The 11,721-nt window shown below is 51.2% G+C and overlaps 5 protein-coding genes across 5 annotated transcripts; 3 read left to right on the top strand and 2 right to left on the bottom strand.

Annotated features, from left to right (window-relative positions):
• Positions 1-316: 316 nt before the first annotated feature.
• Positions 317-1,059, bottom strand: BJX67DRAFT_364466 (uncharacterized protein). Its single transcript, XM_071030199.1, has 2 exons — positions 941-1,059; positions 317-852 (listed from the first exon to the last, which is right to left on the bottom strand). The coding sequence occupies exons 1-2, from the start codon at positions 1,003-1,005 to the stop codon at positions 708-710; spliced, it is 210 nt and encodes a 69-aa protein (XP_070882192.1). The 5' UTR covers positions 1,006-1,059; the 3' UTR covers positions 317-707.
• Positions 1,060-5,301: 4,242 nt separating this feature from the next.
• Positions 5,302-5,686, top strand: BJX67DRAFT_364465 (uncharacterized protein). The gene has a single exon (XM_071030198.1). It carries the CDS (start codon positions 5,372-5,374, stop codon positions 5,591-5,593), a length of 222 nt encoding a protein of 73 aa, XP_070882191.1. The 5' UTR covers positions 5,302-5,371; the 3' UTR covers positions 5,594-5,686.
• A 10-nt stretch (positions 5,687-5,696) lies between these two features.
• BJX67DRAFT_266820 (uncharacterized protein) lies at positions 5,697-7,463 on the top strand. Its single transcript, XM_071026445.1, has one exon. The coding sequence runs from the start codon at positions 6,069-6,071 to the stop codon at positions 7,233-7,235; it is 1,167 nt and encodes a 388-aa protein (XP_070882190.1). The 5' UTR covers positions 5,697-6,068; the 3' UTR covers positions 7,236-7,463.
• A 243-nt stretch (positions 7,464-7,706) lies between these two features.
• On the top strand, positions 7,707-9,528 carry BJX67DRAFT_364459 (uncharacterized protein). The gene is made up of 3 exons (XM_071030197.1): positions 7,707-8,613; positions 8,692-8,756; positions 8,827-9,528. The coding sequence occupies exons 1-3, from the start codon at positions 8,333-8,335 to the stop codon at positions 8,883-8,885; spliced, it is 405 nt and encodes a 134-aa protein (XP_070882189.1). The 5' UTR covers positions 7,707-8,332; the 3' UTR covers positions 8,886-9,528.
• A 91-nt stretch (positions 9,529-9,619) lies between these two features.
• BJX67DRAFT_266781 (peroxidase family protein) lies at positions 9,620-11,242 on the bottom strand. The gene is made up of 5 exons (XM_071026444.1): positions 11,016-11,242; positions 10,774-10,966; positions 10,661-10,708; positions 10,321-10,592; positions 9,620-10,224 (listed from the first exon to the last, which is right to left on the bottom strand). The coding sequence occupies exons 1-5, from the start codon at positions 11,146-11,148 to the stop codon at positions 10,028-10,030; spliced, it is 843 nt and encodes a 280-aa protein (XP_070882188.1). The 5' UTR covers positions 11,149-11,242; the 3' UTR covers positions 9,620-10,027.
• Positions 11,243-11,721: the final 479 nt, after the last annotated feature.

Below are 11,721 nucleotides of genomic sequence, written 5' to 3'. Positions count from 1 at the left end.
TCTATAGATTATAGCGAAGTGTAGTGGTGTCAAGCCATCCTTACTGATATCAGGATTAGCCCTTTTGTCAAGCAGCAACTTGACTATCTCCTGATGTCTATAGATTGTGGCGAAGTGTAGTGGTGTCAAGCCACCCTTACTGATATCAGGATTAGCCCCTTTGTTAAGCAGCAACTTGACTATCTCCTGATGCCCATTGCGCGCGGCATCGTGTAGCGCTGTCAAGCCATCCTTACTAATATAAGGATTAGCCCCTTTGTCAAGCAGCAACTTGACTATCTCCTGATGTCTATAGATTATGGCGAAGTGTAGTGGTGAGCCATCCGTACTGATATTAGGATTAGCCCCTTTGTCAAGCAGCAACTTGACTATCTCCTGATGCCCATTGCGCGCGGCATCGTATAGCGGTGTCCAGCGTCCATTATCCTTGATATTAGGATTAGCATCTTTATCAAGCAGTAGCTTCACTATCTCTTGATACCCGTTCTTTGCAGCGTAATGTAGCGGTGTTTGCCCGTTTACGTCCCTGGGACTCGGATTGTGTTGCCCGTTGAGTAGGGTTGTCGTCGACTGCACAAGTCCAAAGTGTGCGGCAATATGAAGACCTATCATCTGAGGATCCTTGTCACTCCACTTGAACGTTGTGGAAGTCATGATAGCCTGAGCGAAGGCAGAAATATTAGCCTTATGACGAAGAAAATTCAGTATCAATCCGTCCCCTTCAATTGACGACATGCGAGCATGGTGTCCCCAATTTTGTGCGGCGTAAGTGAAAAGCCTATTAGACTGTAGGCGGTCCTTAAACTCGGCATAAGATCGACAGTAGCCGCTCTCAAAGATGCTAAACGACAGGTATGTAACGCATATTCTTGTAATCTCGGTCTCTGCATCTGGAAACCAATGTTTCTGCGTTCGCTCAAAGTATTCTTGCGTCGTATAGTGAACTAGCCGAATGACACGGCTTGCTTCGTCGATAGTGACCAATCCCGCGCATACTGAAAGCATGACTTCAAATGGGGGGATGTTATCCTGGTCGAGCTCACGCGTGCCAAGTTCCACTGCAAGTGCATGCTGAAGTTCATCACAAGTCAACGGCCTTCTTGCACAGATGATCCAGCCTATGACTTGCTTCGCAAGCGCCTTCTGCTCTTTATGCTGTCCTTCGATTCGTTCAACAGCGTCATTGTAGGCATGATCATATGCGCCAGATCCAGTCGGTAGGGCCTGAAGAGTGGCTTGGATAGATTTGCGCGATGTCTTCCCAACCAAAGAGTCGAGGTGAAGTCGTGCCAGTAGGAACCTAGCAAATTCAGCACGTTTTATCTAGAAGAGGGTAGGAGACATACATCCCGTCGGCTGCCTTGACAATTGCGGTCTTAATTTCTTCCTGCAGCTCAGGACTGCTGATCACAAATGCTGGTAGCTGCGGTATGTTAGCATCTAGATAACTCCGCACATCATTATTAGTCGCACGTATTGTGACCCGCATGCTTCCTTCGAATATTTTCTCAATTTCTGGAATAATTCTCGAAGTGGCGAAGATGTTTACTCCGCACTTTGCTTGGAGTGCGAAAATCTCGGAAAGAATTCTAGTCCGACAACCATCGTATAATTGAGATTCGTCAAGCGCATCAACGATGATAAAGACTCGAGAGTATATCGCAGCCACAGACTGGAGAGCTGTCGAGATTTCGCTAGCCGTCGGCTGTGTTTGTTTCTTCTTATGATGGTCGTGGAGAAGTTGCACACTATTTGGCAACGAAGACTGTTGCTGGCACAGCTGTTTCAGCAGACTTGCGAGGAGGTCCTCAGCTTTTTGCTCATGATGTTGCCGAAAGTTGCAGTAAATGTATGCTATACCAATACTGGCGTCGGATTCAAACTTTTTATAAAGCTCGTCGATCACAATTGCTGTCAGGATTGTCTTCCCAGCTCCAGGAATGCCTGGACAGAACAGCGTCTGCTTCCCAGCGTTCACCCAATGCTGGAACTCGGTAGAATCGAGAAGCCATTTGCCAGTTCCTATCTGTCGCCTCCGGAGATTATCAGTTTGTTGAGCGCCATAGTTGACCGGCGTGAGCCAGTCGAGAATGTCAGAGCTTTCCATCCTGTCGAAGTTAGACCTCATCGTCTCAATATCTGCCGCTATTCTGTCAAGCGCTGGATGATGATAAGCATTTATTTAAAATCTAGACGTGCTGTCTGACAAGGTTACGTACATTGCTTAATCCAGGGTAAATCCCTAACACCTTGCCCAGGAATGACAAGCAGAAGTTCTTTTGCGTAGGATGCTGCAGTTGCTGCAGCGTATGGCTGCCAGACCTTGTTCTTGTGCGAATCGGCATAGTCACAGATACCTCGGATAACGAGACAGGGAAACGAGTCCAAAAGCCCTAAGAAGATTAGATGCGAAAATTCCGCGGCGGATTAAACAAGGCCTTACCAGCAGCCTCCATTTCAAAGCACTTAATTTTCGCCTTTTGTGCCCACTTAACTCTCAATGTGGCATCCTCTAGCACCCGACCCGCAGATCCAATAGTCCCGTAATGTATCTGGGGGTCATTGTTATACCTGTCTTTCCTCCTGACAAGGTTAACATTGTCGGGCCCACAGCATGATTTGCACGATCTCTTCCCCTCATTGTGAATCACATCTGACTTAAAAAGGCGGTCTTTTCCTGGACCAGGGTAGCTGAACCTCGTTGCCATAAGGGGGTTGTTGGCGAGCATGTCTGCGAGTAGTGCAGGGATCTTCGGGCCTTTCCGTGCATGCTGACCACGGAGCATGGAAACCGCGTTCAACACGATATGTGGCGGCTTGTTCAGTTGGCCACCAATATGGATAAACTCTTTTGCCTGCAGTGACTTGCCAAAGTCATACTGCACCACGGCTTCTGTGGACTTTGAATGCAGGCTAATAATAACGTCACCCAGTCTGATATCTTGCATGTCTTCGGAGTCATCTTCAGAATCTTCCTCCGATTGCTCACTCTCTCCATTGTTTTCCCGCAAGCCGTAATAAGGCGCCCCACCACCAGTCCCGACCATCAGCCCAAACCTGACGGCTGGAAAGCTGCGCAGCATGTCCTTGGCGACAGTAGCAGCAGACACCTTGCCTGTTGTTTCCGCAGGCAAACAGGCAATGACCACATTGTGATCACCTATCCTGCCCAGAAGGTACGAATTCGTGTCGTTCGGATTAGCCGCCGGAAGGACTGGATGCTCTTCATCCAACATGGCCCCGGCGGCGACCAGCTCGGTCTCAGGCAGGGCACATATCCACCCGACCGTATAGTCGCTGTGATCGAATTTCCTAGGAGATTCGGACATTCTAAAGGACAAAAGAAAGCAACACGGCTGGGCCTCCTCAAATAGCAGGATGTAGGAATGCTGTCGATGTACGTTGTCTCATGTGGAGAGATTATAGAGAAAGGGAGAGCGGGGTTTTGGGCATCGCGCCTGCCATTCAGCCTCGCCTTGGTTTTCTCAGCCTTGCTGAGTTCATCTCAGCCGCGCCAAAATTGCAACCTGTGCTGCCAGGGCATCCAATTACTTACAATCACAACTTCAGGGAAACCCTGCAGAAGACTTGGGCTGAACACCAGAAAGGTGGACTCGGCAGGACTCTAGAGCGGTCCTTCGAGTTGATGATCTGAGGGCCTTATGATCCGGAACAAGGCCTGAGCATGTCCGAATCTCCTAGGCAACTCGATCACAGCGACTCGACTGCACCTTCCCTCGAAACAGTATCCGAAGACGAGCCCCAGATTCTCGATTCGGCTAAAAACCCAGGTACAAACAATGAGTGGTGCAGTGCGCTCACGTCCTGTCCTTCCCAGCGAAGCTCGTATGTTTAGCGACTCGAGTATTTATGGGCATTTATACGGATGAAGGCTCAACCGGGAATAACAGGGCTAAAATTCTTCCCACGCCCGGCCTGATCAACTTCGATCTGGCTTCAGCAGCCAATGGGGTGACGCTCTGCCCCAGCTGCCATACGAAGATATTGCCGTCGATACGAAGAGATTGAGAATACTATGGGATCTTTGGTTTAGGGACGATGCGGAAACAATTGGTCCAATATTAGAAGAGTGGTCGGTTGGGGTGCGATGACAATGATGGTCTGGAAGACGATGTTGACATGGAAGAGGACGAGGAGGAGGAAGAGGAGCTTGAAGAGGACATCAGAGAGCCTCTCATGAAGCTACAACGAGTAGCACATGCCTCATTTGACTACCACAGATGGAGATGGACAGGAGCAATTCCCCGGATGCCAAAACCCCAGGAAAGGGCAAATTATACCCGGTTGGCGATCCGTTAAGGGGAAATCTGTCAATACTCGGACTGGATTTTGCCGGTCAATTTGCGCTTTCTCTCTCGCACGTCTCCAGCGATAGGCACCTCATCCAAAAAGAAACCCGTCGCCCGCCGATCCAGTCAGCCAGGTTTGTAGATCTTTGAAAGCGTCAAGGTCGCTTTTCATGAGCGAAATATCGACGGAAGGGTCGTGCCAGTGGTGAGTGCGTTTGGTTTTGGTGTTGTGCAACGACTCCCCAATATATCAACCACTATCGTTATGAGGATAAGCGTACCGTCCTGGACGAGCATAATATTTGCAGGGTTAACGTCATTATGAACAAGTCCGGGGGGGTGGGGGTGTTTAATAGCAGCCAAAATTCCTTCTAGCCCAATTTTCCATATTCTCCTTCACAAGCTGGCGCGTGCTTGCAAGAAAGACAACATTGCCAAGATATTAAGGGTTGACTGCTTCAAGAAGTGTAGATATATATCGCTTGAAGTATAGTCCAGAGACTCGGCCATGGGTGTCCTGGCAACCATAATAAACTATAATGTTTGGGTAGGGATTCTTGTGAAGAATTTCGCCCGTTTTAACCTCGCGGGTGACTTGCTTTTCAAGATCTCTATCAACATACACGAGGAGACTTGGTATTTTTATGTAAACTAATAATCAAGCGGTCTTTATCCCTAGGCCCCTGTCCTTGGTTGGAATTACCTTGACTTCCTAGAGCCAGTGTCTTTGGCTGATTAAGTTAATCTGCCCATTTTCCAGAATATAGTACGCTGTCTTGTCGGGCAAAGATCCAGACATAAGAAAAACTTAGTTTGCCATCAGTCCTTTCAAGGCCTCACTCGCTTGGATGACTTCCGTCTTGACATGGAGGATCAGGAGGCTGTTGGCAAAGAAATTTTTCGAGGTGGAATGTTCTGGCAGCGACGACGAGATCCTTGCGCGACTAGTTTGAGAAGAGAAAGAAGAGTAAGAATAGAATAATAAACCATACCCTGATGTAACGGACTTTTCAATTTTGTACATTCGCTGTAGAAACTGTACCTCCTTCTTGGTTGTAGCTATGCCCCCAGAACCCGGAAGAAGGAAGCTCAATGGGTTGATGGCAGCAATTGGGGGATGCGGGGAATATTCCGGAGGCTTGTCTGTCGGGCCAAGAAGGACCAACAACGGGACTAGCCGTGATCTCTTTTTCCCCGGTTCATTCTTGTATGAAAAGAGCCACGCTTTCGACCTTGTTCGAGATCTTGAGCTGAGGGAGAGGAACATGATTTACTGTTGTTGATTTGCCTGGTTGTTTGTCAGCACACAAGTTGCGCATACCAATTTGATGATCTTGACAATTTTTTTCTTTCTTTCTCTTTTATTTAAAAAAAAAAAAAAAAATTCCCACTAATTCAGCATCGATTGCACCCCTATTATGAGATCACGGCTGGGGTGCCTCAGGCTGCTGCTGAGGACCACGGCTCCACTGGACCCATGATCTCCGATGCAGAATTTGATGTGTTCTCTTCAAGAAATGACTCAGCATCTCGACCTGTCAAAACAGACGCCAAGGCCAAGTGATCTTCAGACCAATGTTGTGGCGTGGCTAACACACGTGCCCGTGCTTAGCACGCCATCTGCCTCGAGCCTCTCAACTGCCCAGAGTGGCCCAGGGTAGCTCAGGGTCCACACGAGAAATCTGATCTCCGGCAGTCTCGCTCTTTTCCCCTGAATTCTGATGGACACACGACCGTCCCATCCTCCCCGTCGTCAGTATGACGCTGCCCACCGTTGCTCGGGCATATCTGGTGCGCTGGCGATGGTATCTTTGCGGTGCGGGTGCTGCATGTACTCTTCTCTGGACGCTTTACTTCCTCTCTCTCCCCCAGCGACCGACCGTCATCCCACGTCCTCACACCTTCTCTGCCGACAATGACACCTCCCTACCTCCCCTCACAAACCCAGATCTGCCTCCATCTGGTCCGCCGACAGAGGCCGCGGGAAATTCAACCTTGGGAGTGAGTCCACGCCTGGGCACGCTCTATTGCTTGCCTTCTGTACTCATCGCAATTCTAACGACTTTCCAGTTCGAAGCAATCCTAGCACTCTCTCCGTTCCCCTCCTGGCGCACAACCGGCCTCCAAGCCGCAGCACAGTTCACAGGCCTGCAAATCCAAATCCCACCCCAACCGCCTATCCACCCCGAAATAATCGATGCCTTCGCCGGCCTAGGCTCCGAGGACCGAACACACCCCAACCACGGCTCGGCCACCGCATGGGTCGCTCACCTCGACCTGATCAAGCACGTCGTGCAGTCGAACTACGAAACAGCGCTGATCCTCGAAGACGATGTCGACTGGGACCTCTCGATCCACGAAGAGATGGTCGCCATCGCCGAGGCTGTGCGCCAACTAACCAAGACGGACCCGTCGGAGAAGGCGCCCTACGGTCACTCGTGGGATGTTCTTTGGATTGGCCACTGCGGTGAGGGCTGGGATCCGCACATGGAGACCATATACGTCAATGACAAGACTGTGTGTCCGGTCGATAAGTACGTCGGTTTCGCCAAAGGTCGTGTCGAGAATCTGGCCGCGGCCCAGCGCGCCGTCTTTCATTCTGCCGGGCCCATTTGCAGCTTTGCCTACGCGTTGACCAGGGAGGGCGCCAAGAAGGTGCTGCTCGACGTCGGCGCGGGTAAAGATGAAGCCTTCGACATCGCGTTGATGAACGGCTGCAGGGAGCGAGACTTGACCTGCATATCGGTGTTGCCGGAGCTGTTTCGCCACCATATCCCGTCGAAAGTCGGGGGCGGGAGCCTTGTCAACTCGGGTGATGGGGAAGGTATTGACGTCGAAGTTGAGATGGGATACACGGAGAATATTCTCGAGAGTGCAAGATGCCACGCCTTATGGGGGAAACCTTGCCTGGAAAGGGATGACTGAACGGCAGGTCTTATTGGTGCGTCTGATGAAACCGGCTTTTAGTGGCCGTTCATTCACCCCTGTCCGATATCGAACTTAGGGTGGAACTGCTGATTAGAAGCGTTTCAAGTCTTTATGTACACATCCGTTGGATTTGGGTGCCTGGGCGTACGGCGCAGGCTTCAATGTATTTATCTACTTTATCATAGAGTACATATTTCTTTTTTAATGCCTCAAAGACTGTTGATATCTTCCTACCATCGTAGTTATCCCGCCTTCATTCTCACCTTAGTGAGTCCAAACATCCGTTCCCTAGCTCTGCGTAATTCTTCGATGCCCTTACTCGGAAGTCGCCTATGGTCACGATTTGTCCATAAAAATAGCAGAGATATTCCGCCCTCCAAGAATAGAATTCTGCCGAGGAATATCGGTCGGCGGAGTCGGATTCCATATCCTCCGTAGCTACCCCGTTATGCCCTCCCATCAACCCAGAGACAGATGAGATTGCCAGATCCAGATCCGAAATCCGTACCGAGAACGATCCCCATGGAGTCATCTTCATCTTGAACAGCCTCCCAAGCGCGAGGGATCATTCGCCCACGATCCCGCACGCCTCAGCCGCGAATCCCGGTGGGGATCGGCGAGAAAGCGTGCCACCTTCTCCTCAGACGGGAGTGGACAGAGCTGACGGCGGAATCCAGACGATATCCGCCGTGAGTGTGGAGTATCTATCAAGCATCCGCCACTTCAGCGAGGCAGTGCAGACGGCCGCAATGCCACGCTGCTACCAACCGAGTGGGAAACGGCGTGTTCGGCGCCCCGGGGGCCTTATTTTAGCACTGACGATCATCACGGAGGCGGCGCCTTGGCTGGTGCTTGTTCGCAGGATGTCTCTGCCTGGTCAAGTTTACTCTTCAGAGTCTTCACTGGGAAGTTCGGAGTGGATGCCCATGGTCTTACGATATCCGTTCCGGATCTAAAATTGTCTCTCAGCTGAATGCTACCATCCAAGATATAAAAGGCGTCAGGATTCCCTTCTTGCTCTCTTTCTATTCTACCTCATCATCCTTATCCTCATCCTCTCTCAAATCATCGGGAAGTTATCAGTTACTATAAAAATGAAGACCGCAACGCTCGCAACTCTCGTTTCCCTCCTCTCCATCACCGGAGCAGTCCTCGCCTCGCCGCTTGAATCCGCCCATCTCGACAAGCGCGCCACCTGCGTCGACCTCGATTACCGCCCCCTCAGCGAGGCCGAGGCCTGCCTCAACTTCCTGCGCGGCCGAGGCGACCAGGACTGCCATGTCAGCGGCGCCAACCAGAATTTCTGCGAGGACGGACACACAGTTATTGTCGGGAGCAACATTCGGAATAAGAAGGAGGGTGTGACTTCTGCGTGGTACGTCTTTCTTAACCTCTTCCTTTCTATACTCTGTTGAGATAACAGATTGCTGACGATGTATGTCTCGGTCTCTAGTCGCGATGTTGCTCTTGCCGTTCAGCAGATCATCGATACATGCACCCGCGGGGACGAGGTTACCGGTAAGACTCACCATTTATATTGATTTCATCCTGACCTTTGCGGATGGTTTCTCACTTCAAGTTGTCTCAGCAGGTAACGCCTACGCCAATGGCAATGGCGATCTCCTGGTTGCCATTACCTATGGCTAGGCGAGGTTTCGCTGCGTCGTGGGATGCGATTTGAGTGTTGTCTGATATGTATTTGATGCTGGCTATGAGACGTATGCGATAGAATGGTTAGACCTTCGTTTTATCCCAGGTGGGGATATAGTTCTCTGAATTTCATGATTCCCAATGCATTCATTATATGATGTGAATTTTTAACTAGAAGCAATCTGAATTCTGTCGACGCCAGTCACGACATAAAGCGACGACGGGCCAAATGGGAACGTCAGAATTCCTCATCTGCGAACGACCGGTATCCAATTAGCGGAAATAAATGCATGATTCCAGTGTTCAAGATCTCGAGAATGCGGGACAAGTGCAGTTTCTTTTCGAAGAATCTGTACCAAGCCCTAAGTGCTTTGCAAACTCGGCTCTGCCTCTTGAATTTGAGCCTCAAGACGCTTGTTATCCATACTCAACTCAACTCAGCCCGTCTCAGCGCAACCCGTCGCGAAAAATTGGGAACGGGGTTATCCTGAAAGGGTGCGACCACCTCTCATACGCGAGCTATAATTTACGTCTGCCCTGAGCCGGATCAGCGGTATCAATTTTTAGCAACACACTAGATATAGCTAGCGCAACTATTGATTGATATCCTGGCTTGGATCTGCTCTTCAACCCTTTAAGGCTAAGACTCGCTAGATTAGGAGCTAGTCCCGAGTACTGAGCGGGTCGATCCAGAGATTATATTCTTGGAAAAATGGCAACCCGTTCTTTCTGTGCCCTGAGGACAAGGTCGACATGCTGGTCAGGTAGATAACCCTTCGTCCAGTTACTCGGGCACCCGAAACAATACCACGGGATTCGAGAATCCCAGATTCAAGTGACGCGAATTCCAGACTACCCTAGATGTGAAGCGATATTCGAGAGAATAGGGCTCCGCGCCCTACAGCACAACAGGCAGAATCCCAAGCGGACTCACCCCCGTCCATAATCAGGAGCTCGCATCTCCACGAAAACCACGCAATGCAGGAAGTGAGTGACCAGACCCCGAAGGCTGCATCCCCCAACACTCCCAGGAGAATTAAAAAGTACTCTATTTAAATAGCTGTACGCTGTCGAAGTAAATAGGCCAATCCAATCCAGTCCATCCCTCTTAACCACTTCCGACGACCTCAAGACCTAATCTAGTACAGCCCAGCATGAGGACTCCTCTTCTGGGCCGACCCGGACTCCTCCTCCTTCTTCTCCTCCTCCGCAGACTCGGTAATCAGACTCATCCCCTTCCCGATCGTGGCCGCAACCTTGGCCATGCGCTCCTGCGTCACCTCGACGTTCTGCTTCTCGGCACTCCATCCCAGCCCCATGGGGAGACGCTCATTTTCTAAACAAAGTCAGTCAGTCGTCAGCACCTCCCCATCCAACAAAAGAAGCAGAAGAAGCGCAGGACCACAAAATGTGACTCCCGGGGACAACGCACCAAAGAAATACTCCAGAAACGCGCGATCAACAACACCGGCCTCAACGTCCCCAAACGCCGCAATCAGCCCGCCCACCTCGCCGAGGTTGATCTCGTTCTGCTTCGCGGTAAACACGTACGTCGGGTTGAAGGCCTTGGAGTTCAGCTGGCGCGCGACCTTGCTGTTTGCCAGCATGGTCGTTGTCACGGTGGGCGCGGTCCAGTACGACTTGGTTTGGTCGAAGACGGCCTGGTCGAATGTGTCGGCGGGGCCGAAGTAGGCGTCTGCGCGGCTGTAACGATTATTACATTAGTATTGTAAACATCTGGGGAGCGATGTTTGGTTTTCCTGGTTGGGTACCTGAAACTGGCGTCGTGTTCGAGGATGTTGTGCTGGTTTAGCTGGTCGCTGGTGGTTAGTGTTAGTACGATCTTGGAGATCGAAGGATTGGAGATAAATGCAGGTGAACGCACAGATCGAAGTAATCAGCATCTGGCTCCGGGTTCCCCAGAAGACCGTTCTCGAACTGGCCATTCGCCAGGTCCGGGTTAAAATTGAACAGCGAAGTTAGGGCATTGACGAGGTCAGGGCGCGTGATGTTGCGGCCGTCGCGGGGTATGTAGTTGTGGTTTGCGAGGGTGTTGAGCATGGGGCATGGGCTACGGGCTGTCGCACAGTTAGCTTGATATTCATGATGTTAGACAGCTGAGTGTACCGTCTCCAAGCATGGCGGGCATCCACTGGTGAGAGCCATGATGGTGGCCGTGGCCGCCAAGGTTGATGTCGACGTGGATGCCGGCGGAGGCAAGGCCAACGAGGCCGACGACAGACTGGACGGCAAGCTTCATCGTCTACAGCGGCACTGAGCCAGGGTATATTCGTGGAGAGAAGGTAATTCTGTCGTCAACTGAGTTCAATGGGTCTTTTGCCTGGGGATCGCCCTCGCCCCTTATAGCAACCCTATGGGCAGAAGGACCCAAAGTCCCAGACAAAGTCTCACTCGCTCGCCCGCTCGCAGGCACACCAACAGCGCTAACAGCGATTCAAGCACACAGAATTACAAATCTCCCCTGCACTCCACGATCTTCCGCGGGCTCGGGAGCCAAACCGGGAGCCCTGTGATCCTGTAGGCCTGCCGATCGTCATTTGCGGATAAGCTTATTGCTATTGGGCTGGCGGTTTGTGCCTCCTGCGCTCTCTGGGCGAATTTCCCCCAGGGGTCGATCGCCAGTCACTGATTTGGGAGCGACTCCATGATGGTGCGGGTGAGATTCATTGCCTCAAGGGTTGAATCAACAATAATTCGCACTCGCAGGCTGCAGCACCTGCAGCAGTCACAACAATGGGATTGCGTTTGCGGCTGTAGCGGCGAGCCGGAGAATTGTCAGCGACAACGTGCGAGGCACAGAATTGGCTATTGA

Source organism: Aspergillus lucknowensis (genome assembly GCF_044049455.1).
Source record: "Aspergillus lucknowensis strain CBS 449.75 chromosome Unknown BJX67scaffold_55, whole genome shotgun sequence".
Lineage (NCBI taxonomy): Eukaryota > Fungi > Ascomycota > Eurotiomycetes > Eurotiales > Aspergillaceae > Aspergillus > Aspergillus lucknowensis.
This window is presented reverse-complemented; position numbering and strand designations above follow the sequence as displayed.

Bases quoted from the DNA above. Each gene is read 5' to 3' on its own strand.
- BJX67DRAFT_266820 (XM_071026445.1), top strand. From the start codon at position 6,069: ATGACGCTGCCCACCGTTGCTCGGGCATATCTGGTGCGCTGGCGATGG.
- BJX67DRAFT_364459 (XM_071030197.1), top strand. From the start codon at position 8,333: ATGAAGACCGCAACGCTCGCAACTCTCGTTTCCCTCCTCTCCATCACC. The intron at 8,614-8,691 runs GTACGTCTTTCT...CTCGGTCTCTAG, and splicing joins GAGGGTGTGACTTCTGCGTG to TCGCGATGTTGCTCTTGCCG. The intron at 8,757-8,826 runs GTAAGACTCACC...AAGTTGTCTCAG, and splicing joins CCGCGGGGACGAGGTTACCG to CAGGTAACGCCTACGCCAAT.
- BJX67DRAFT_266781 (XM_071026444.1), bottom strand. From the start codon at position 11,148: ATGAAGCTTGCCGTCCAGTCTGTCGTCGGCCTCGTTGGCCTTGCCTCC. The intron at 10,709-10,773 runs GTGCGTTCACCT...ACTAACCACCAG, and splicing joins GATGCTGATTACTTCGATCT to CGACCAGCTAAACCAGCACA. The intron at 10,225-10,320 runs GTGCGTTGTCCC...GACTTTGTTTAG, and splicing joins GTTTCTGGAGTATTTCTTTG to AAAATGAGCGTCTCCCCATG.
- BJX67DRAFT_364466 (XM_071030199.1), bottom strand. From the start codon at position 1,005: ATGCTTTCAGTATGCGCGGGATTGGTCACTATCGACGAAGCAAGCCGT. The intron at 853-940 runs CTATACGACGCA...TGCGTTACATAC, and splicing joins CGTGTCATTCGGCTAGTTCA to CTGTCGTTTAGCATCTTTGA.
- BJX67DRAFT_364465 (XM_071030198.1), top strand. From the start codon at position 5,372: ATGCCCCCAGAACCCGGAAGAAGGAAGCTCAATGGGTTGATGGCAGCA.